The sequence below is a fragment of the Lemur catta genome, chromosome 9 (genome assembly GCF_020740605.2).
Source record: "Lemur catta isolate mLemCat1 chromosome 9, mLemCat1.pri, whole genome shotgun sequence".
Taxonomy (NCBI): Eukaryota; Metazoa; Chordata; class Mammalia; order Primates; family Lemuridae; genus Lemur; species Lemur catta.
Genome location: NC_059136.1, coordinates 39,303,790 through 39,330,342, shown reverse-complemented (window position 1 = coordinate 39,330,342; position 26,553 = coordinate 39,303,790). Strand labels below are relative to the sequence as shown.

Here is a 26,553-nt window from a genome sequence, read left to right as displayed (position 1 = left end):
CAAAAAATTTAAAAAGTTAGCTGGGCATGGTGCTGTGCACCTGTACTATAGGTTGAGGCAGGAGGATCACTGGAGCTCAGGAGTTTGAGGCTGCAGTGAGCTATGATCACACCACTGCACTCCAGCCTGGGTGACAGAACAAGACCCTGTCTCAAAAAACAAATTAAAAAAAAATAAATGAAGGTAGAGCATCACTTTAGTTGATCTCAGCTGGGAATATGCATATTGACCAACTCAAATTTTTGCCATTCTGCGAACATGCAAGAATGACCAAGAATGTGCCATGAGTACTGAGTTACAAATAAATTTTAGTGAGTAGGCAAATTTGCACATACAGAATCCATGAATAAGGAGAATCAACTGTATTTGCAAATCATATACAAATGGTCAACCACTTAACATTTTTCAACTTTACAATGGGTCTATTGGGATGTAACCCCATGGTAAAGCTGAGGAGTGCCTGGATTTACAATAATTTGACTAATGATTGTTCAACTTTATGATGAGTTTTTTAGGGTATTAAATACATTTCATACTTATGATATTTTCAGCTTAAAATGGGTTTATCAGAATGCAGTCCCATCATAAGTTGAGTAGTATCTGTATCTGATAAGGCTGTGACATTCAGGATATATAAAGAATTCCTAAAACTCAACAACAAAAAAGTAACCCAATTAAAAACTGGGCAAAGGACATGAACAGACATTTCTCCAAAGAAGATATACAAATAGTCAATAACCACATGAAAAGATGCTCATTAGGGAAATGCAAATCAAAACCACAATGAGACACTACTTCACACTTACTAGGATGGCTGTAATACCTTTATAAAGACTGAAAATAAAAGGTATTGGCAAGGATGTGGAGAAATAGGAACCCTTGTACATTGCTAGTGGAATGTAAAATGGTACAGATGCTGTGGAAAACATTTTGACACTGTGGAAATGAGTTTGGTGGTTCCTCAAAAAGTTACACATAGAATTACCACAAAACTCAGAAATTTCACTCCTTGATATACACTCAAAAAAACTGCAAACAGGGACTCAAACAGATACTTGTATGCCATTATGCACAATAGCCAAAAGGTGGAAAACCCAAGTTTCCATCAACAGATCAATGGATAAACAAAATATGGGGGAGGGGGGCATATACATAGATTTATACACAATGGAATACAATTCAGCCATAAAAAGAAACAAACTTTTGATGTATGTGACAACATGGATGAATCTTGAAAACATTATGCTAAGTGAAATAAGCCCAATACAAAAAGACAAACACTGTATGATTCCACTTATTTGAAATATCAAGAACACGCAAATTCACAGAGATAGAAAGTAGGTAAGAGGTTACCAGGGGCTGTGGGAAATGGGGAGGTATTGCTTAATGGTTCCAAGTTTCTGTTTGGGGTGAAGAAAAAGTTTTGGAAATAGTGGTGATGGTTGCACAGCATTGTGAATATAATTTAATGCCATTGAATTGTACACTGAAAAACTGATATAATGGCAAACATGTCATATAATATTTTACCACAATTTTTTTTTAAAAACTGACTCAGATAATAAAATGGAAAAAAAATCACTGAAAACTACTAATCACTGCTAACTTTTATTTTTATATTCAAGGACACAATCAATCAGGAAGAGAAGGGTTCTTTTGCTCTGTCAAATAAATATATTTAAAAGCTAGCAAACATCAGAGCAGAATTTTATCAAGCCTATAAAAGAGATGGGGAAAATGTATTAATAGTTATTTACAGCTATACAGAGTTAACATATTGCAAGGAAACATAATATAAATATATTCCAAGACTTCATTTCCAATACTTGACATTTCAAATTTTGAGAACATTAAAATTACTGTCAAACAAAACTCAGACCACATTAGCAATGGTTTAAAAAAGGGAGCAATTTAATCATTATAATACAGAGTGCTTTAAGAAATTTTAAAACATGTAAAAGAAAAAACAGCTTAGTGCATTCAATTGTTAAGTCTTTACATTGCTTCTTTTTTAAAAAAGTTAACAGTAGTATGAAAAAAGCCACCCACAAAGCCAGCTGTCTGAGTGAAGAAATCAGCTAAATTGCAGCATTTTGGAATTACTAATAAAGCTATAGTTAAAAAATAAAAAGTTTATAAAAATGAAAGCAGCATGCATATTCAAGGCTTTTTCATAACATTTTCATTAGCTGACAAACATTTAACCAAGAGCTTAATATTTATTATTCATTGTATTAGATAAAATAAACTGGCCAAGCCTACTACAGCTGGTCATTCAGAAAACCATGTTAAAATCCAAAGCTAATTAAACCGAATATTTCTTCTATGAAGAAAGCACATTTTGAAAAGTGGTCCTATTGCCACAAAAGAAAGGGTTCTTCTCAGCATGGATGAACAGCACCTGTCTTTACAAAATTTATAAGTTAGTATGAACTTTCAGTCTCCTGATATGGCAAGAGCTAACAGTTAACGCTCCCATGATGTATAACTTTTAACTTATTATGATCAGTTCAGAATTTTTTGTCTATTCACTGAAATTGTTATATAAAGTAGAATTTCACCGAACGATAATTCTTGAAAATTCTGATCTGACACCTGTACAAACATATCTGATTTCCATATGATTGTAAGAAAACACTAAGTATATATTTACTACATGATTCTTTTTCACATTTTTGGTACAATATTTATTTCAGAGTTTCACCCTATCCAAATTCTCATGCCAGTTTCTTTTCCTTTTTCAATATTAATTCTCTTCCATTTAATAAAAATAAAATCAGCTTCAAATGAAAAAAGTAACAGATGAATTACAAGTAGAAATAGTGGTATCCATGAATGTGTTTAAATGAAAGATCCAATTATTAAGGGCCAGTGATACCACAAACTCTTACTGTTCCAACATGTGTAAATAGGCTGTTTTTACACTTAAAATTATATAAGCTCATGCACAACTTTTAATCTTAGTGCAGGGCCTGATAAGACATAGAAATAAATCAGGGTTTGGTTTTTTATTCCCATTTCTAACAATTTTTACTCTGTAAAACGTTTGGTCACTCAAAAGTTCTAAGCTTAATCACATATCAAAGCATAGAGGCAATGAAGCCCATCTTACTAGACACATAGTATTAAGCTGGACAAAATATGAGGACAAGCTCTAGTGGTCATTAAACCCCCTCAGAAAGTCTAAGATTCAGAATGTCTCCATCATATTAGAATAAAAATGTACTGTATTAAAATTTGAATTTTTACAAGTTGTTTTTTAATTAGTATTCTATTTACATTGCAGAACTTCCGCCAACTGCAGTAGTTTAACTTTGGCACAACATTAAGTTCCGTTTCTTTTGGGTATTGGATCCTGGTTTTTGAGAGTGTATATGCCCCAAAACGTTTTCAGTGTCATCAAAGATTGGGCCCATTCACAGTAAATCAGACATCTTGAGTTGAAGAATTGATTCTCCTTCAACGTTTTAGGCAGCTATAAAAGAAAAACATCATAAAAAACTGAAAATGTAAAGAAAACCATATTTTTATTTTTACTACTTTTAGAAACAAAAATTATATCAATTAGGCATGAAAATACATCTTCTGTATTTTCTTATTAATAGAGATCACTTGTAATATACATCTTATATAATGTACTAGACTTGTGTGCAACTCATATATATGTGTGTGTGCACATATATGTTCTTCATATGCCAGATTCGTTTATAAACATTTATCACCTTTATGTAATAATTTATAAAAAAATTATTAGCAGGAAGTATATATTTCATTGTCAGTATTTATAAAAAAGAGACTGTAATCTAATGACTCTTGTATTTTTTTCTATTTACATACAAGGCTGGCATGTGCAAAAGATATATATGGACCTCACTTTCTGTAATAACTACTTTGGGAAGGTTTTGGTAACTTATTTTTTATAAATTGAACCATATTTAAATGAAGAAATAACTCTTTATAAAGGGAAACCTATGATGAATCCTCTTATAAGTAAAAAAATTATTTTATTAAGCCAATAATTTGATAATTAATGCATTTTATAATTTTACAATTTTGTGTATAAGTAACCTACATGATACTATTTTTTGAAAACTGTAGCTTTCTGTGAATTTTCTGACCACAATTAGTATCCACTACAGTGTCAATATTAAAGATATAACTTAAGAATTATTCACACAAACTTAAAGATCAAACTAAACCGTACAAAAATGTTCACATTATTTTTAGAAGATTACAACTCCCCACAAAATCATTGCAGAGGTTACAACAACAACAATTCACTGCAGCAACGAATTTGCTGATTTAATCTTGGCTGAGTGCACATTTTTGTGTTTAGCAATGAAAAAAAAAATGCCTGTTAAAAATATTTTATGTATCTGGGTCAGAAGAAAGCCTGTCCTGAAGATTTCTGACATTAGGAAATGGAGGGCTGCACTTCAGGATAAAGCTGTACAAAACTGTTTAACTTCTTATGACTTACTACATTCTACCCCATAACCTAGGATGAGATTTATACTGCTTATTAAAATAGATACATTTTTAGTTTCATCTGTTGTTCTGTCTTAAAAAATGTTAATGAAAACAAAACCTGGAAAAAACATCACTAAGCAATAAGAATAGTGCCTGGCACATATTAAGCTCTCTATAAATAATTGTTAAAATAAATAAAACCAGGGAGAAAACATGGGGGAATTAAGGAAAAACCTCACAGAATAAGAGAGCATATCAGTAGAGGATGGGGTAGTGATGTAAAAAGCCATGGAAATAAGAATGCTCATTTGTAAAATAATAATGACGCTCTATGTTTCATTTCCTCCCTTACTGTTTGAGAACACTGCGGTAATTTCTGACAAGATGCTATTCGGACTACTGACAGACATACACAAACATTTCATGACAACTGCATTGTTTTCAAAGTAGTGAAGTGTAGAATACTCTAAAACAGAGAATAAGGAAGAATAAAAATCATGTTATTGAATCGCACAATTATTAACAACTGAAGTCCTAACTCCAAATCAGGTATCCGATTTGTAACTATGGTACAATTTTGATTAATTCAATTTATATAAGGTTTAAGGAACATGCCAAGACCTTTCAAATTTAACCATATTTATTCGTACTTTTTAGGACTACAGAGATATATTTTTAACCAAATACAATGTTTGTGCTGGTAGTAGATTTGTTTTATATCAAAGAATGAAAAGACATTTTAGGCAATTGAGTTAATTTCATATCAAATCTGTTATTTGCCTTTTAATCTCTATGACAGAAATAACTTATATCACAGTTTTCAAACACAGATGCTACCTAAGCAAACATGAATTTATTTATATATGGCCTAGAATAGATCTTTGACTTTTAATAGAAAAAGATATTGAATAATTTGAATACATAAAGCATTTTAAACTCTAGTTAAAAATCTAATAAAGTTTTGGGGGCAACACAATGAAGAAAAAAAAGATACCCATCTTCACCTAGTTTCCTAAAACTGAGCAATCCTCACCCCTGTGGTAAGTCTTTCCTTCGGTATACTTTTCCCCTTCTTTTTAGTTTTCGTTTTTGAATCCTTTCCTTAAATAGGCAAAAAATGAAGCTTTAGTGAAGGGAGGGTTGCAAGAAATACATTTTAGTCATGTTTAATATTTATTTGTGAATCCCCCTCGCCTACCAGTCTCCATTCTTAAAGAATGGGTAACTTTCCCTTAAAACACAGTAAAAAACATTTCATGTGAAAAATAAATAATTAAAGCAAAAATGAACTCTATGTAATAAATAGAATAATCACAATAATCAAGCTACACATGATAATAATTTATCTCTTGGCTATACTTGTGGTACCTAGTCTCATATTAGGGAAAAGAAAAACTCAGAAAAAAATATCAAAAGTGAAGATGACTGATACAACAAGGTGACTGTTCAAATGCACGTGGTTGATGAATATACACTCAATTTAAAAACTTACATTTCAGTCATCTGATTTAGAAAGCTTCCGCTTCACATGTCGTGGGGGTTCCCAAGTGTCACTATCATCTGTTTCTTCTTCGTCTTCTTCCTGGTCGTCAATAACTTCATCTTCCTCCTCATTTTCCTCAAATAATTCTATACCTAATTCTGATCTTCTCTGTCTTTCTGCAAACCATTCTCTGACCTGCTCATAGCCCATATGTGATTTGTTAACAAGTTCATCAAGGTCCTGCTCATTAAGAAATTTGTGCTTCAGGTAATAATCCTTAAGTATTGCAGTTCCAGTTTTAAATTTTATGAGTGACGGTCCCCTGTCCCAGTTGTTAATTCTTTTGCTTCCTCTAGGCCGCCCACGTGGTCTTCCTCTTCCCCGTCCTTTGGGTCTCCCTCTCCCTCTTTTCCTAAGGGAAGACAGACCATTCATACTACTCGAATTGGCACTTTGATAGTAGTAGTACCATTTCAAGTTTCCATTTTTCCAAGCATAACGGGTGTCCCCAAACCAACTAACTATGTCTGTTCTAGCAAGCCCACTTTCTTTGGCCAACTTATCATACTCTTCTGGTGATGGCCACTGTGTTCGAACAAATGCACTTTTAAGCATGTGCAACTGCTCAGGTGTTTTTTTACATATCTTGCCAGTACTCCCTGACTTAGCTGCACCAGCTTCATCTCCGGGAGAAGTTTCCCCAGCTTCTTCTTTGGAACTACCTGCATTACTTTCATCTATTTCCATTTTCTCTTCCTTTAAAGCTTTTGATTTCTTCTTCTCTGTAAACCAAGCATCAATTTCTCTTCTGGTAAGTTTGGTTTGCGCTCTTAACCTATTTAATTCTTCATCTGTAAGTACAGAGCTGTTGAGAAAACTTGCCTGAAGGACACGAAGCTGCTCTGCAGTTTTCTCTTTAAACTTTTGGGGGGTAAAGTCAGGAAAAGGATTCCATGATTGCTTATGCTGTGAAGTAACAACAGTTGGGGATTCTGTGGTTTCATCACTGGAGTCTATAATAATGGTGGTAGAGGAATCGTTGTTGAGATGTAAGCACTGATTACTCTTTGAATTTCTCTGGTTGTACCTTGTGTCACTAAACCATTTTTTAATCTCTCCTTTCGTCAGGCCTGTTATTTTCATAAGTCTGATAATTTCTGAATCATGGGGAAACTGATTTTTAAGGTAGCTAACTTTTAATTCTGCAAGTTGCTCTTTAGTCTTTTTTGCCCGGATGCCGAATGAATCAGGGTTTACCAATGCAGTTTCATGTTTGACATTTTGAGAAGTTGGAACTGCTGCTGTTGCTGGCTTTGTTTCTGCATTAGGCTGAGCAGCAGGTACCTGACTTTTCTGTACATTTGTTTGATTTGGAACCCCTGCCACCGTCAAGGCTATAGGTGCTGTTACTGGCAAGGTGTTTGCTCCAGCTACTTGAGTAAGGACCAGACCTGGTTGACCAACTATTTGGCATGTCTGTAAAATAGATGGTAAACCATTGCTCCCTGTAGAAATGTGTGTAGGAATAACAGTTATGGTCTGAGGTACAGTATGCACTGTTCCGTTGAACTGTTTTCTTCTTGCCTCCTCTACTTCCTCAGGAGTCCAACTAACACCATGTTTTAGACGTTGGGCTGAAAACCATATCTTGATCTGTTCCTCTGTATATTTTGCTTGAGCAGAAAGAACTGTAATTTCTGACATTGTTGGATAAGGGAATTTGTTGTAGGTGTTAAGTAAAAGGGGGTTGTTATCTAATGCAGCATTATAGGTGGGAATGCTATTAACGGGGATTAAGACTTTGGGAATCAAGTTAGAATTCTGCTGAGCTGATACAGCTGTTATCACCTGTGCTAATCCAGGAAGAACGGCTGCTGGTGTCACTACCGTAGTGGCAGTACTTGGATGTATTCTGTTCACAATGGAAGTACTTGTATTAGATTCAGAAGCTGAAGAACTTGGATTTTCTACAATTTCTTCACGGTCTGATTTGATTTCATTCTCTTTCTCTTCAGGAACGTCCTCAGCTGAGTTATGATGAACTGTAATCCGTTTGTTCTCTACTTTATTTTTCATCATTTTCATGATAGGAGTTTTACTGATAGATATTCCTGAAGAAGAAACTTCTGTAGATTCTGCTTGCTCAGCATTCTCCTCTTTAACAAAACTACCATCGAAAGTCAGATCATTTATTGTTTGTTCAAAGATTGTCTGGTTATTACGTTTCACCATAGTCAACTTAAAATTCTCTTCTCCTGGGTGATATTTCAGATTATGCTCAGAAAGTGCATCATACCTTTTGGTAAGAAAATTGCATTCAACACAAACATAGGATGAATTTAGCACTACATTGGGATGTTCTGAATCCACATGAAAAGTAAACATATTTAGATCCGGAGTTTGAAAAGTACAATATTTACATTCATAGCCACCTTCAACCTTTTTATTTTGCTGATTGTCAGAATCCACAGATTCATGAACTTCTTCGTCACTTGAGATACTCTCTGCTCTGGTGTTTTCTACAGGTGTAAGTACAGGAGGACCCTCATCCAAATCTGATATCAATTCAAGGTCTGGATCTTGTTCACTGGCAAGGACCATGCACGGTGTTGTTGATTTTCGCCTGCTTGCCATTCTGATGTTATGGGGAAAATCTCAGTGGTGATTAAAAAGCATTGAGGCTTAAAACTGTTCAGTATTCTTCATATAAAAACAATGGCTTTTGGTTCTTCAAGTCCATTTTTGTGCTCGTCAAGTCTCATTAGCAGCTTTCTCATGGTGCAATCAGGTAAAGAGCTTACTGTTAGCAGATAAAATACCGCTGAACTGCTGAAATTCTTGAAGCACAACTCCAATCACCTACATTAAAATAAATTTAAAAATGTTTTAAAATGAGTGACTATGATCTTTTATACAAATTAGAGTTATATTTTACTTATATAAAGTTGCTGGATAGCTTAGTTATAAAGATCTAGAATAAGACAAGAATCAGAAAAAAAGTCCTCTAAAGATCAAAATAGGTGTCTACAGTGAAGGTCATGTACTGTACTTGTGGGTCAGATCCAAGCCTGTTTATTTGTACTTTTTAGCCAGTAATATATTAGAAGGGAAGACGGAAAGGGCCTGCTTTGGCAGGCATACTATTATCAATGTGAGATGACAATCTGTTAACAGGGAGGAACTTTAAAACTATAAAGAGCAGTCACAGATATTAAAAAATGATGGCCATTAAGTGTACAAGAAATTCAATCCATCACTTATGTCCTCTTATTCTTACTGGTCTATCTCATCAGCCCCAAGCATGCTCAACTATGGCAAAATAGTAAAAATACAGGATGAATGATCACTGAGTCAGAGACATTATTCTTAATCATTCTCCACCATACTACCAGAATTTATAAAACATCAGTCTCCTGATATAGATCCCCAATCCTGAAGGAATAAAGTTCAAACTCCTTGAGGGACATATAATTCCATTCACAACCTGGTCTAACCTCATTTTGCTGCCTCCCCTCCTACCATCTGTCTCCTTCTATTTCCTTATGCTCCAGCACACCAGAAATGACTGCCATTCCAGGGACATTCAATATACTTTCAGACCCTTGCTCAGGTCCTTCCTTAGGCCGGGACACCTGTGTGTGCACTTGATCTCTCTGTCTGCCCCATAGATTATCTCTTCCTTTTCATTTGGTCACATCTCCTCCCCTGTTTATTTTCTGGTCTAGCACTTACCATATCATAGCAGAGGAATGTTACATTTCTGGCCTTGCCACCACATCCATACCTGTGGTCTCCTTATTATAGATATTATGTCCCATACTTTTTTTTTTTTTTAGTAACAGTTTGCTAGAATTTAATGTTTGACCCCCTCCAGATCTCATGCTGAAATTTGATCTCGCCAGCCTGAGCAAGAGCAAGATCCCATCTCTACAAAAAATAGAAAAATTAGGTGGAAATGGTGGCACTGGCCTATAGTCCCAGCTACTTGGGAGGCTGAGATAGGAAGATTGCTTGAGCCCAAGAGTTTGAGGTTGCAGTGAGCTATGATGACACCACTGCACTCTAGCCAGGGAGATGGAGTGAGACCCTGTCTCAAAAGAAAAAAATCTGATAACCAATGTTGGAGGTGGGGCCTAATGGGAGGTGTTTGAGTCATGGGGGAGGATCCCTTATGAACGGCTAGGTGCCATCCTCATGGTAGTAAGTTCTCATGCTATTAGTTCTCCTGAGAGCTGGTTGTGAAAAAGAGCCTGATACCTTTCTCTCTCTCTCTCTTTTCCCCTTCTGCCATGTGATCTATACACACAAACACCCCTTCACCTTCTGCCATGAGTGGAAGCAACCTGTGACTGTCACCAGAAGCAAATGCTGGTGCCGTGCCATGTTTCTTGTACAGTGTGCAGAACCGGGAGCCAAACAAACCTCTTTTCTTTACAAATTACCCAGCCTCAGGTATTCCTTTATGGCAATGCAAACAGACTAAGACACAGCTTTATTGAGATAAAGTCCCTGAAACTTTGGATCTATCCAAGGACCTTTATATCTTCAATCTAATGCTATCCCAGCTGAGCTATTTTGGCTGACATCTCATTCATGTCTGCATCCCCACTGCATACAATAAGCCTGGACTGAAGGAGGTAATCACTAAATGTTTATTAAATTGAGCTAAAATGAATAGGAAAATAGTCCTACAAAATTCAACAAGGCTTGAGGGCATCACCTTAGAGAACAGTAGCTGAAATTCACAATAATGACAAGTCATCTAGAAAATGTGAATTAGGATCATATAAATACATTTTAATAAATTTTGTACCCAAAATATTTAAAATGAAATCCTGGTGCCAATTTAGTTAAAGTTTGTGTGTTTCTGAAGTCTAAACCAAATGAAAATGAAAAAAATGAGTAAGTGGTCTCATTCTCTACCACCAATTAGAGCTATTTTAATTTACTAGCATCAACCTTGTCCTAGCTGAAGGGAAGAGCAAAGAGTTTACTTCAAGGATCATAAAGCAAACTTACAACCTATAACAAGATACACTGAGTCAGTAAAGGGAGAAACACTCTTAGGAAAGAGCTGTCCAGAGAGAGAATAACCTGAGCTTTGAAGGTGGTAAGATCTTCCTCACTGAATTATTCAAATATAAACTACATATCCATTTGATGGATCCAAGCAGCAGATGGAAAGTTGGACTAAAAGTCCCTTGTTCCCTAATTCCCCATATTACAAATAAAGAGTGTCAGCTTAGGAATAATAGTGGTATCAGTCCAAAATCCCTACTCTCGAAGGTGTCATTCTTTTTTCTATAAAATCCTTTTGATTTCTAAGAGATTATGAAGATATCATTGAAATTTAAAACTATTTCTTAACTAATATTATAAACTGAGCTAATGCCATCTCCTAACCAAGTAGAGGTTAACCACTATTTTTTTTCAAGTATCAACACAGCCATGTGATACATTTTCAAGTATGATCACAGCTATGTGATCATCATTTGTCATTAGAAACAGGAATTCCCTAAATTGCTGTAAATAAGTGGAAGAGTAAGAAATGAGCATCACTCATATTTTGGGTAGTAAAGGGAAATTGCTGAAAGGCAGGGGAGTAAGCTATTTTGTAACTATTACTCTCCAGAAATCTGAGAGAAACTATATTTAATTGGGGAATACTAATAACTAGAAGTCAAAAATAGAGGTTTTTTTTCTAAAACTATTTTTCCTTAAAGTAGTGGTTTTCAAACCTTTTGCTTTAAGCAGGGGAGCTCTTTCTTCAAACAAAATACTATGAGAAAACCCAGAGCAAAACAGATAAAAGAGTAGCTGTCTGGCTGGAGGAGGCAGACGCTAAACCACTCCCTGACCGCATCCCATGGATCTCGCAATCCCCATTGCCACTTCCAAGGGATTCCAAGATGTGTTTAAAAGCTCTTGCCTTAAAACCAAAACACTTTCAAGATAATATATCAGTTTCATCAAAGTTCTCTTCCCTACCACTGCTGAGCCATGAAATTTTAAAACTAATTTAGAGTGACTTGATTATGTCCTTTGGCCTGGGGCATCCAGAGGTAATGCAAAGTAGCCAGAAGTAACAAAAGATACAGAAGAGAAACCTGAAGAGCTAAATCCCTTTTATTCTTCTGGTTCTCTAGCTTTTGGGATTAAACTTCTTATCTTTTATCTTATCTAGCATAAAAATAGGAATATGCTACCAAATTAGTACTTCCATTTTCTTCCAACTAGTTCATTACTCAGATTAGCCAGTTAGTAAGAATTGAAACAGATATAAACAAATTTTAAAAGCTCAAATATTTTTTGCTAGAGTCATGAAAAGTATAAAATATTCATATATTATATTACAACCTAGTGATATACAACCAAAATTGTGCTTTTTCCTTTGAAAACATTGGCCTTCGTAATATACTTAAAATTAAGTAAGTTACTTAAAAGAGAGCCTTTAAAAAAAAACTTTTCAGTAATGCAAAAGACTAAGAATCTGATTAGCTTGGATGTTACAGGTTGCATCAACCTCTGGGTACTTCTATATCCAATCACATAGACTTGAGAAATAATTTGTTCCTCTTTCCTCCTAAAAGTAATCACTACAACCTACCTTCAGGTTCTCTATGATTTCCCTAATGAAATCAGGGTCAGTGTATTATTTACTATATTTCTAAAGGGAAACTAAGAATTCCCAAAAGAGCTTCAAGATTTGGTCCAAAGGCTCAATTCTGCATAATGTACACAGTTTAAAAATAGACTAAAGAGCAAACAAAGGCATCCTCAGGGTTCTTATTATAAAGTCATGATTTTGGAGGAAACAAAGACCTTAATACAACTGCCCCATTTTTATGGAAGAAGAAACCCAGGCCCAGAGAAGTTAATTCACAGAGGCATTGTGGTATAGGGTAAAACCACAGGTTTTAGAGTCAACTCTATCATTTAGTTGTTAGGTGACTGGAAAAGCTACTCAATTCAACCTCAGTTTCTCACCTATAAAACTAAGATTCTTCAATTCAACAGATTCATTCAACAACTATTTGTTGAATGTCAACCATGTGCAAGGCACTGTGTTAGGCACTAAGGATGCAGTGGTGACCAAGACAGACTGACTCTGGTCTGTCACGTACCAGCAGTGGAGCAAATAAATAAGGCAGTAAACAATTACTTAGAGTACCTATGATCAATGCAGTGAGAGAGGAAGTGTCAGGAACTCTTTGAGCACATTGCAGGAGGCTTCTAGAAAAGAAGCAGAGAAGGCTTCCCTGGGGGAAGTAGAATGGTGTTATCTACCTCAGAGGCTGATCAAGTAAAAATGCTTCCCTCACCCACTCTGGTACATAGAAGGTGCCTAATTGATGCTATTTTCAGTACCTGAAAAATTCTTTCAGGAAAAGAAGAAATATCATCTATTTAATATTATAAACTCTCTTACTCTTTTTTTAAAAAGGCAACCTAATCAACTGACAAGGCACAAAAATTGAATGAAAAAGCAGAAGGAGTAAAAATACAGAATAAGAATTTCTATGGTGTGGTTCCAATTTATCTCGCTTTGTTATTAAAACACATTGGGACTAAGACAGGAAAACTGGCATACAGAAATTACTATTAGCTGACAAGCATCACATCCTCTATTTGAAGGTCAACTCAAAACAGAGCTTAAAATCAATTTGGGGGAAGCTTGTACTATTTGTCTATAAAAAGGGGTTAGAGGTCAGTTGCAGGTGGCATTGCAATTATTATAAAACAATTAAAATTAAGTCTGCCAATAAAGGAAAAAGTATGCTCTAGATGCATCCAGCACTGCATATATAATTACTTTAAAAAATTGCTTTCAGTAGAGAAATATGTTAAAAAAAAACTGGTCAAATCAATTAATTGTTATACTGCCATTAAAAATGATAACCAATTGAGTAATTAAAGAATATGGAAAAATTACCCATTCACTATTAATTATTTTAAAAATCAGAACAAAATTTGCATATTAATTATAATAACTGTGAGGAAATATGTATGTGTGTGAACAAAGACTAAGAATATATAAAAAAGAATTTCACATGAGATTATGGTGAAATTTTTATGTGTGATATTTACAAGTTTTCTTTAATATTGTTATAATACTGTTTTATTATAAAATACAACAAACAATAGTTTCAATGCCTTAAAATTACAAATAGGCTAATGTATTTCTATGGTCATTTGTCTTAAGCTGGAAACAAAGTCTCTTTTCTATTTTTAAGGCAAAAACATGTGCTACATAAAGGTTTTTCCAGGGAAGCAGGAATCCATCAGTATGTATAGCATTCAGGTATATTCCAGATGGTTTTTGGAGCTGCTGCCATGCTCTGAGAATTCAGACTGGTTCTAAGAGCCCTCCAAATCACCCATAATCTAGAGATCTGGCCAAGCCAATTTCCATGGATCTAGTTGTATCCTGGCTCTTCTGAGGGTAGGATGCTCTTCAATCAACTCATGATTCTGCACTCATCAAAATAATTACGACGACGTTTCTCTACAGAAAAGCATTTAATATAAGCAAAGTTTATGTCACCACAATACAAAAATTTTGGCAGTTCTTATACAAAGTTCTTTTTTAATGGTCAGAAAGAAAGTCTGCTTAGCTCTCCACTATATTTCCAGGTCCTGAGAAAGTGCATACTAGGACTCCAATAATATTTGCCAAAAAAATTTTTTAAATATATCTATACTGTGTATTATAACATATACTTTACTTCATTAAATTAAGCACTCATTTATAGAAGAGTTATAAAAAACAATCGAGCTTGCTTTACAACAGATTACTCTCAATGGTAAAATCCTTACTAATAAAAATTACCTTAGTCATTACAGTATTAAAACATCCTTGAATCTAAAACATTCTATTAATTAAAATATAGCAATGAACATTCAACAAACATTTACTAACATCTAAAATTTTGTTGTAATAAATCAGTTTTATGTGTGAATAGAGTATATCTAAATTTGTGGACTACTTAAAAAGTAAAACAAGGGAGACAAAAACATTCAAAAATTATTCCTGCAGTGAAATTCAGGAGAAAGGTCATAGTTCTTGTAAAGATAGCAAATGCAAATTTGCACTTAGAACCATTACTTCTCTGTTCCGTGAGAAAACTGTACATTAGTGGTGTTCTACTACATTTTTGAAAAGATTAAAAAGTCCTCAATGTAATACACTATAAGAAATTAGTGGACTGCTTCAAATTCTGTGCTTACTACTAAAAAAAAGTCTAAAAATTTTTATAATTAAGCAGAGCCATAACTGCACTGAATTTCCAAGCCTCTATTTTTTTTGGCTGTCTTTTACTTCAAATTAAATGATTAACAGATAACAGTATGTTGGCCTAGTCAGCCACAAAACCACGTTATTTTGGGAAAGATTTTATGTGACTAAAACAAACTTTTTTTTTTTATACAAATTCTGGGTCAAATAAGAACATTTAGAAGACACTATAGTTTTTAAGGATCATGTTAGCTTTGACTTAGCATCAACTAAATAAAACTGTTCTTAGGTAGCAAAAATACATACACTGAGAATATTTGGGAATAAAATTTATATATATATATATATATATATATATATATATATATATATATCCTGAGAATTCTTAGGACTCTATTCTAGTTAGTTTCATTTCTCCCTCTCTGAGTCAAGAGTTCTGTTTAGCCAGCTGAAAATATTTATTTTTATATGTTTGTATTCAAACTAAAAGTTACAAATCCACCAAAGTCACAGAATGTCTAAATAGTAGGAACAAAGAATAATGGGGTCAAATTAAAACAAACGGTATCCACCGTGTTAAAAAAAAAAAAGTAGCTTTTATACACTTAAGGCATTTTCAAAGTCAAAATATTCAGAAGCAATAGTCAAGTTATTAAAAAAAATTAAATTAGGAATTTGACAACCCAAATTTGTATCCACAACAAATGTTTTTAAAGACTACTGGTAACCTAAGAGTCATTACCTGTGAGATAAATCTTGACAAAATTGCGAAAAACCAGTCTCAAGACAATAAAAAAATCAAGTACTAAAGTGAATACAGAGACAGGAATGAAAGTGATAAAAGTGAAAGCATAAAAGAAACTGTGGCCAAAGATATCATAAGTCCAGCGGATCTCTTTGGCGATGCTAATTAAGCCTGAAAGGTTAAGAAACTCTATCCTCTCTACCTGTTTTTTTCCACTTGAGAAAGTAGACCTTAATGATGCTAAAGATTAAAAGAAGAATCCAAGCTGGACAGATTTCTCCTGGCAAGCTCTGACCCCAGATTTGAGGAGTGAAATGTCCTTTTGAAAGGTCTTTCTCTCTCTCTCTCTAGGACACTAACATCCTGGTTTCCTACCCCCAGCTGGCATGTAGGTAGGTATGCAATACATTGAGAATGATACATAAACTAGCACTATCATGAAATCTCCTATCTTGTTAGTAGTTTGCGAATGTGATCCAAAAGTAATTTTCTGATGAAAACAGTTTTTCCCTACTTTTCTCAAGAAGGTGTGTTAAGTCTTTCACAGCAGACTAACACGAGAATTCTATTCTTAGTTCCAAGTGAGATTATCTCTGAGAGGCTAAAAAACCATTCATCTGTTCATTATCTTCCCTATTTATAAAATAAAGGTAACCATTACCAACTTGACTGACAATATAATGGTTCACTTTGAAAAATAATAGTAATTAGTATTGGTAATATCAACTTGTAAGAACTCTATCAATTTTTTCAAAAAAAGTGAACCACCACATTAATGGTTACCAAATCTTTCCTAGTATTTTCTGGAATCATCCAAAATAAACAATTACGAAACTATCAATATTTCCAACATATAGTATGTAATCTAATGCTTTTTATAAAACCCAATTAAACAGTCAGATAAATAAAATATAAAAGCAATTATGTACAAATATATTCAACTATTTAAATACTGGTATGGTTAATCTAAATAAAAGAATTTAATTAATATCCTAATTTTTATAATTATAATTAACTATTATTAGTAGCCTATATATTATAAATATAGTTTCAGGAATTGTTCTTATAAGTCTTCAAGCATTTTTCTAGTAAAATTTCTAGATAAATTTCCCCACACTAAAAGTCCCTGCCTTCACGACTTTCATTTGTCTTATTTACCTGTTATCATAGCACCTGATACAGTGCCTCATGCATAGCAGAATTCAGCAAATATTAACTGAAAAATCAATTATAAATGAACCATATAAGATTTATTATGAAGTGTGATGCTGTTTCCTTGGAAATTAAAGCAGTCAATACTCCTAGTTTTTAAAGTTTGAAAGTATGTTTTTAACAAAAGTATTAAGCATATATCTGCTGCTTTTTAAGGAAAGCTTTTAAAAACTTTAGCCAAATATAGTACCATGGGATCTAAAGTGAGTGCATTTGGTATCTGAGTATTCCCATACCAAATCAATGAGACACATACTTGCCACAGCTTCCTCAGCATCCTGCCCTTTGTAAGGGAAGGGGATCCCTTCTAATTAGGAGGTGTTTAGCTCAGGCCATCATTACCAACAGGTCCAAAGTAGCTATCTGTCTTCTCCTACAAAAAAAGTAATATCATTTTATTAGTCTAAGTATAATTTAGCTTTAGTCAGGAAATTTTACAGTTTATGCTTTAGCTTTTTAAAAATAAATGTAATTTTGAAAAAAAAATTATTTCCTCATAAAAATTTTAAAAGAACCATGTAAATGCCAAACCCGATACTGGTAGAAAACACAAAATTTAAAACTACACATTAAAAAATTCTATTTATATCATATAGAACAACCAAGTAACTATTAGACTATTTTTAATAAAATTTCAAAATGTGAGTGTATGCAGTCTGTAATATAAAAGTTAACATGTAGAAACTGGAAATTTTAAAAAATTAGTACACAAAGGTTATGAAAGACAACTTAGTTAAACTAAGAAATGGGAGTAGGTGTATGTGTTTATGTGTTTGTACATAAACCTACTGATATTGCTATCCTAATTTACTATGTATTAATTGGAATGGAGAGGATTATTAATGCTGACAATAGAAGCCAATGATAATTGAAATAAACTAGTGGCACTCTACCCCTAAACATGTGGTCATCTAATAGAATGACTAGTATTTAACTATTTAGTTTTTGCTAGAAAGCTACTACCAAATGGCTTTACAATCAGTGCATTAGTATTGTACAATCAAACAAATTGAAAATCATTCTCTAAAAGTTCAGACTGGGGGCCGGTGTCCAAAAATGTTGTAATATATAACTCAGAATAGTTAAAGCCATGAGAAAAACTGAATAAAAACTATAACTGCTTCCCTTATTAGAATAAAAGTAAATAATGTTTTTGAAGTATTAAAGCATTTTTGTTGTTGTTTTCTTTAGGCCCTGATTACTCTGTTTACCAAGTCAATGAATAGTAGGGAAAATTATTTTCCCAAAACACCTTATTTTTTATTTCTGCTATTATTACGTACAAGTTTATGAAGAGCCCTCTTAAGTCAAAATGTAATGTAAATATACCAATCCTCTAATAAAATACTTCTATGTTAAGTTAAAGCTTAGGGTGAATAATTACACTATTTTCATGAAAAGCAAAAGAGCAGTAGCAGGCCCAATGAAACCTCCAACCTGTTATCTCTAGCCTGGGATTCTACAATTTCATTTCCTGCTATCTCCTTGATCAGCCACTCCTTAGCCATTCATCTACAGGATGTGGACTAGAAGAAAAGATAGGAAACAGCTGCCAAAGAGGGAAGGTTCTTTTCCAAAATGAATTATTAATATTTGTAGGAAATTGGTAACATATTTCAATCCATTCTTAAATCACACAGTCACTGCAAGATATTTTACCGAAAAAGAGTCTCTTGACGGGCTACCAAGACATGTAAAGGCACAAGGCTACTAGAGGAGCAACAAATGAGCTCTTCAATACTTTTGAATGAATATCATATTTGCCTGATGTTATTTCAGTCTTGATACTGAGATTACTTCCTATCAACCATATACATTATATAATAAAAGAGAACAAGTTGTTCTGGCAGTAGACGGATTATAAATAAAGTCCAAGAGCTTAAACTCTGGAACAGATCCAGCACTGTCACATACAGGATGTGTGGCTTTAGACAAGTGACTTAGCCTATCTGTGCCTCAGCCCGCTCATCTATAAAATGGAGCTAATAATAGTATAGAACTTAATAAGGTTGTTATAAGGACTGAAAGAAGTAATACATGTAAAGTTTTTAGAATATTTCTTGGTAATCAGTAAGAGCCCAATGAACATTAGCAAAGGAAATCTTTAAAATTTGCTAAATGTTGAAAAACAGTAAAAATTTTAAAATTTTTACTGATCTGGGTAACAATCAACTAATAAATGTTATTTGCCATTTCATACCTTTGAGCATATTAAACCATGTCGGAACAAGCTGGCTTTAAAAGGTGGACATTAATCAATCATCATTAACCCTATCCACACACACTTTCTCTGACCTTAGCTTCAAAATGAATCACTACTGTATGACACATTTTAAGGGGTATTTCACAGAACTAGCAAATGTCTGATATAAGTAATCTTATCACAGTAATGAGGAGAAATTGTTCTCTTCTCATCATCCCCTCAACTCCCAAATATAGTCCATGCCCAGCAAAGTTTTAACACACTTCTTTTTGACAATATTGGACAGTAAAAGGGAGTAAACTTAGAATAAAAGAAAAACATAATTTTGAGTGAAGTGCTTAGAAATACCAGAACCGCCTATCTCTTCATTTCTTACAAAAACCAAAAAAGGGAAAGAAAGACCTTTAGGAAGGGGGAAAAGAAAGTCAGAAATCAAATAGGAAATATGAAATCACCAAAATGTAACGACAGAGTTATTTTATTTAAAATGATAAATGTAAACAGATATGGCTGCCATTTTAACATTTTAATGTTGTTAAGATAGCTCTGATCATATGATTTTTTAAATATCTAAAATCAAAAACTAAAACTAAAAATGCTGCATTAAAAATGATTTATTCAATTGACTCCCTTGAATAAATGTCATTTTTAAACTGCTCATATATACTTTTTTTCCAAAGTATATCACCTTATTTGTTTAGGCCAAAGGTGTATATTAATGCTTCTTAAATACATTACAGAATACTGATTATGTAAAATGCCAAGAATAAGTGTCTTTTAAGACCAACCGTGGCAACTACATAAAAATTTACATAGTAATATTTACTTTAAAAATTAACCATATAAAATACAGATCTCCAAAATGTAAATTCAAATGTATATCCTGATTAGTAATCTAAATTAGCAACTTCATTCATGCAAATCTGGTTATTCATGACTACAAATATACCAGAGCAACAAGCATACAATAAAATATATCAGTAATAGTATAGAAACATGGGCTCTTATTCAAAGGCTAGTATCACAGTTTTTTTAAAAAAGAAATATAATTTACTTTTGAAATTACATAGGATTATTTAAGAGGATTTTAAATTCAAAAACCATGTAACACTGGCTATTATCATAAATAGTGTAACAGATAATTTCAAACACCTCATTGAATAACTGCATTGACTATGATATTAGATTAAAAACTAGCTTTAGGTACTGAACTTTCAATATTGTTAATATTAATGTAAGTGGAGTCTTCTGGGCCCAAATCCTCAATGTTGTAACATAAATAAAAGGATTATTTCCTCAGCTACATTTGTGATCATTTTAATAATTTTAAAAGTACTTTCTTAAGTATTAAGCCATAATTTATAGCCAACTAAGTCTCAAATATCACATTTTGTGCTCAATTAACATAAGAAAGAAAATATATGATACATCATAACATTACTTTTGTCTTAATGTGAAATATAATACAAAAGGAAGAAAAATCTTCAAAATGAACCACCCTACCTATGATATTAATTTCATTAATAAAATAATTGTAAAACTTCATTCATATTTATTGAAAAAAAGAACTTACAAGTATCATTAACGGTGAAATAATTGCCACATCATTCATGAGCTACCCTCCAAATCCAGTGAAATAATAAACTCAGCTATAAGGAAAACAAATCTACCAATAAGCGTTCACCAGCACAGGCACATTTATGTTTTCAGCCTCAGCATATTTTCAAACCATCTGGCATCAATGCCTCTCTGGTTCACCCAGCCTAATCTGTTCAGCATTGAATATAAAACTAGACCTACACACACATTGGGGAAACCAAAGAACAACACACATGTATAATAATGTTCCAAATGTGAAGTTCTAAACTAGTTTATAATTGAGCTGTATCTTTAAAACATTTCCATTAAAGATGTTAAACCTCCTCTGAAAATACAAGAAAGGTTCAAGAAATCTCTCTGAATCATCGCTATCATTGGTTACCCAAGTCTTACTTTAATCCTTTTTTTCCCATTTTAATCCTGATTGTTAAATAAAGCATTTGAAGAGGTACTTCAACAAAGAAGATTCACTGACAAAAGAAATGCTATCATTTTTATACTGAAAGGACCCTAGATTATACATTTTACTTTACATAAAATTAGTCTCCTTGGCCCTAAAACGCTTTGAGAAAGGAGAGGAAAACTAAGAGGAAGAAATATTCATGAAAGCCCTTTTTCTTTTATGTCCTGTCACTGAATTATTGTCATTGGCAGCACACACATTTTTTTTCTTAAAATTAGGAGTCAGAATTGCTATTTTAGAAATTAAAATAATCTATGGGTACATTAGGGCCAATATCCCTGTTAGAAGCAACTCCTGCTAACCTTTACTACCGGCATAAAAACAAAGGATTTTTTCAGGATAATTTTTCAAAAACAAAGATTCCCGTAGCACCATATAACACAAATCAAAGCTTTTTTCAGACAAAGACTGAGAAACAATAACCAATACCAACAATCTAAAGGTGCACTTATACGCATACATACACACACACACCACACAGACCCCAACTCAACAAATAATCACTATTCCTGCTTCTTCCTCCCTAATGGTCTACCTCCCTAATGGTGAACCACTGTATATTTCCCAATCTTGTGATTTTCCCTTTTCTGCTATCATAGTAACCTCCAAGAGAATTGCTTCTTCCTTTCAAGTTACGTGGACTCTCAACCTAATCACATCACAAATTCTATTAGCCTGTGCTTACATTTTTCTCTCAAAGATTACTTCTTGGCATCTTTTTTTAAAGAGCTGCGGTGAGATGACAGAAAAGCGCTATGGAATTCCTGCTCCACCCAATCTCTTCCCTATATTCCTCTTCTATTTCCCCCAGTCCCTATTCCTAATTCCCCTGCCCCAAGTCTCTCGTTGACGCCTTCCAGAGGCTGGGAAAATCACTAACCTAAACTAAGGATGTCAAATGGAATCTTTTCCTTCTTCAGGGTTATGCTCTTTCCTTACTGTTACCCACGAGGGGAGCAGGGGAAGAGGTATTGAAACAAAGAATTTCAAGTCCCTTTACCTCCAACTTTGGTGTAAATACCTAGGGAAAGGGCATCTGCCAGGGCTCTTCTTTCCTGCCCTTTAGCGCCGTCCGTCACTCCCCAGGAGGAATTAGTAGATTGTTTCCTTTAGGCCCTAAGTTTTGGAGGATTCCCTGTGTCAGCCTCTCCCTCTCTTACCGCACCCCCACCCCCGCCACCCCGCTACTGAAACAGAGAGAGAACCTTTCTCCCTTCTCTAACTTCTCCCTAAATCCCAGGGCTTCCTCAAACTCGTAATGTAGTTCTTAAGGACTCAACTCTGAGTCTTCCCCAACAGAGCCTGTCCCCGAAATGGGTGCACAGACTTCCCTGAACTAGGGATACAGTCTTCCCTCCAAAAGGTTTCGGGGGCTCCAACCCCAAAGCCAGTGCACTCAGCTGCAGCAAGAGAATCTCTCCTTACTCTCAGGAAGCCTGAGTCCCCACGCGGTGGCCACACGCCCCGGAGGGCAGCGCTCCTGACCTCCCCTAGAACTACCAACATTACTGGGGTCCTCCATCCTTGCGGCGCCCCCAGCCCGGGGAGACTCAGTCTTTACTCCCCTCAACAATTCCAAGTTGCTCGGTCTTCTCTCAAGCGATGGGGCTGAGATTTTTCCCTCCCCGCCCCCAAGCTCCTTCCGCGGCTGCAGAAACCCCGAGAGCGCAAAGGAGGCTGTGGGTCCGTCCCTCCGCGGCGACTGCCCAGCGGCGAGGCAGGCCCCGTCCCTCCCCCTCGGACGTTCGGCGCTGGGTCCGCCCGGCCACTCGGCGCCGCAAACCGGCTGAGCCCCCAGGGTCTCTGCCCTGGGGCCGCCCTCCTCCCGCGCCGTCCATTTTTCCCGGCTGGCCACGGGCTCTGTGCCCCCGGTTCCCACCCACAGCCCGGGGCTTCGGGCCCGTTGGTCGCCGAGCCGGCTCGCGCCACTACCTGCAGGGGCCGCCGCGCCTCTCAGCGCCCCGCCGCCGCCATCTTGCATTTCAAACCGGCTGCACTTTTCAGGGAGTCAACTCTGACCTGTGAACCCTAAACCCGGAACTGCTCCGCGGGCCCGCAGAAGGGTTTCGGCAGCTCCGCGGCTCCAGGGGAGCGTGAGGAACCGGGATGGGGCTGTAAGGAGAGGCGCGCGCCCCAGCGGCCGTCGGGGGTGGAGGGGGGGAGGTAGAGAGCCGGCCGAGGCGGGGCCCTCCCGCGCGCGCGCACCCTCCGCGCCCCCCACCCCACGCGGCGCCCGGCTCTCCACGCCCTGATCCAGCTGTTTCACTAGGGTCCGACCGGGCCCCTACCCCAGGGATCGGCGCGCCTTGGGAGGTAGGGAGCCGCCCCGCCCCCCTGTCAACAGAAGCCCCGCCCCTCCCGCGGAAGCCCCGCCCCTGTCGGGAGAGGCCCCGCCTCCTGCCGGCGATAGCTCCGCCTGCCGTCCACAGAAGCCCTGTCTTCCCTCGGGTCATTCCAAAAGGCAGCCCCGCCTTCCGGGCGCTCCGCCTTTCTAATGTCACCCCCGGATCGTGAGGGGCGGGCATGCTCTCCCACCGAGACGCCCGTTGTCATGCCACGCCCCATCTCCTGGAGGCAGTAGGGCCCGCCCCCGCCCCCTGGGCGAAGCCGGCCCCCTGTCAATGGGCGCCCCGCCTTCCCGAGGCCGGCGCGTTCCGGCCGCAGACCCCGCCCGCTGTCAAAAGTCGCCGCGCCCCTTGTCATCTGCAGCGCCACCTCTTCTTGCCTCCGGTCTCCACTCAGCCTCGAGCGCGGCTCCACCCGTTGACACCAAAAGTTCAGTCCAACCTCACTTTGAACCGCCGTGTGAGACGGAGCCCCCTCTGCTCCCTCTGCCCCTCACGAGTCACTTTCCTTTCAAGCCGGGGTCTCCACGTCCCGACCGCCTCACAGTGAAGCGGCCCCGCGGCGAGGGCTGGCTGGGGAGCCAGGCTTTCGGGACAACTGGACGGCGTCACCGCCCCGCCCCGCCCCGCTCCCTTTCCCTTCAGCCCCACATCATTGTTAGAATGAGAAAGAATATAAACCAAAGCCGAGAGAAACCACTCACCCTCCAGGCCACTCCGCGCGCATTCCCGGCCCTGGACGTGGGAGAGCTCTTGGGCGCCTCGACTTTTATTCCCCACCCCCGTCCTCGTCGTGGACCCTTTGTGCTTTGACAGCAGTGCTCCGCTGAGCCACAGTAATCCTAAAATATGCACTTGCTTAAAGTGAAAGTCTGATTGTTGAAATCAATGTACACCAGCGTCTTTTTGTTGTGGGTTTCATCTTAGAATCCTAGAACCCGTGTGTGCTTAATCTTACAAGCAGAAGTTCTCAATCCTGCCATCCCAATGCCCGTTATTTACAACACAACAAAAAATTTAGCACCACTTTACTCTCCTGGAATTAAATTTATAATGTAAACTACCTATACAAATAATTTCAAGAAACCAATGTAATGTTCTATTAAATAAAGGCAAAAGAGTAGTTTATAATTAAATACTATACATACTAATATCAATAAAAATGATAAAACAATAGATCTTTCACAATGTAAATAAAAACTCTGCCACTGATAAGAGAACTGCAAGACAAAAACTGCCCCCCTAAAATTTCAGTATGCCCCCTAAGGGGCAATACTGTCCCTGCTCAAAACCGCTGCTTAGGAATTAGCTCTGAGGAAAGGAAATGCTTCAAATACAGAAATTCATTCTTTTGTTTATGTGTTTAACGATTAGATTTTTGAGCACCAGTGCATGCCAGGCACTGTGGGAAATGTAAAACTGAGTTAGGTAATATTCCTGTTTTCCAGGAGCTTACAGACTAGTAGCCAAGCAAAATACATGAGCATAAAAATGTATCAAAATGAAAGTTGTGAGGAGATCAAGGAGTGATACATAAAGAGACCCCTTTGGGGATATAGGTTGAGGAATATAAACTTCACATTCTCCCCCTTCCCTTCCTTTCTTCCTTTTCTTACTCCTCCTCCCACTCCTCCTCGTCTTCCTCTTTCCTGGTTTTCTTTAGCACCAGTTTATAGAGTTACCTCTTCTCTGTAAGCTGTCTCCCTGGTTCACCGCCCAATGCCAGCAGCCCAGAATACTCCCAGTTTAGGGTCATGTCCACAGGGCAATTCTGTTCAAGAAAACAATTTCAATAGCACAGTGCTGAGAACAGTGTCCTTAGCTGAATTCTCAATTATTTGGTATCCTTGTACAAAGCAAGACTGTTATCACCACTCGAAAAAACTGGTTGCAAACTTAAGCAATATGAATATATGTTTAGCATAGCAGATTGTGCCAGCCCACATAAATCTGTTTAGAGATCATGCTCACAGAGTAACTTGTTTTTATTAAAATAAACTCATTTATAAAAATTGTAAATATGACTGATTTTAACAGCTGTGTGGCTCCAGAAGTAAGTTTTTACCCATGGATTGGCACAATTAGAAGAGTCTAGATGTTTTTATGCATATATTTTGCAGTTTTTCATGCACAGACTGGTATGACAAAACTTCAATACCGTTAGAGATGAGAAGTTGTTCAGCAGGTTTTAAAAAGCGCAGCACTTTTGCTATTCAGAGGTTCTTCCACCTTTGGAACAGTGAAAAAATATTTGTAGGAAATGAAGAGCTTTGAATAAAAAGTTCTAAGCACTGGTGTCATCTGAAGAGGAATAGGCTTCCAACGGCACTTTGTAGTACTTCTGTTATTATTTTTCCTTTTTCTGCTTTTTGTGAAAAAGTCTTTTAAAAAACATGGTACCATGAAACAGAGCAGCCAAAAAGACATTAAACTAAAACACTTTAAACTTTGAACTGAAGGTAGGTGAACTTAAGAATTTAGCCCTAGTGAAATTGCTCCCACAATTTTCTCTAATGGCTACTTCAGAAGGTGAACAGAAATGTTCCTGCTAAAACTAGTTCAGGCTGAACAGATTTCCAAAGCCAATTTGGGGTCAAGTCATTTTCTATTCCTCTTAGTGTTTGCTCTGCTAAAATAATAATGTTATTGATAATGACAACAGTAAAAACAAGTTGATATTCTTGGTACTTGTAAAATGCCCTCCCACTCTGCTTCTCTTCTCTTTCTATTAATATATCTAGCATAGGACCATATATAGGACTATGGAGGACTGTAGGTGCCAAACAAGGAAAACAGCG

The 26,553-nt window shown here is 36.5% G+C and overlaps 1 protein-coding gene across 5 annotated transcripts; it reads right to left on the bottom strand.

Annotated features, from left to right (window-relative positions):
• Nucleotides 1-1,892: 1,892 nt before the first annotated feature.
• Nucleotides 1,893-23,710, bottom strand: ZHX1 (zinc fingers and homeoboxes 1). Of its 5 annotated transcripts, none has more exons than XM_045560533.1 (4): nt 23,699-23,710; nt 17,402-17,518; nt 5,963-8,812; nt 1,893-3,475 (listed from the first exon to the last, which is right to left on the bottom strand). In XM_045560533.1, exon 3 carries the CDS (start codon nt 8,585-8,587, stop codon nt 5,966-5,968), a length of 2,622 nt encoding a protein of 873 aa, XP_045416489.1. In that variant the 5' UTR covers nt 8,588-8,812; nt 17,402-17,518; nt 23,699-23,710; the 3' UTR covers nt 1,893-3,475; nt 5,963-5,965. The 5 variants fall into 5 exon arrangements, with proteins under 5 accessions (XP_045416489.1, XP_045416487.1, XP_045416488.1 ...); XM_045560531.1 differs by lacking the exon at nt 23,699-23,710 and adding an exon at nt 23,343-23,682; XM_045560532.1 differs by lacking the exon at nt 23,699-23,710 and adding an exon at nt 22,411-22,481.
• Nucleotides 23,711-26,553: the final 2,843 nt, after the last annotated feature.

What these genes read in the sequence shown, in the direction of transcription:
- ZHX1 (XM_045560533.1), bottom strand. Translation starts at nt 8,587, where the DNA reads ATGGCAAGCAGGCGAAAATCAACAACACCGTGCATGGTCCTTGCCAGT.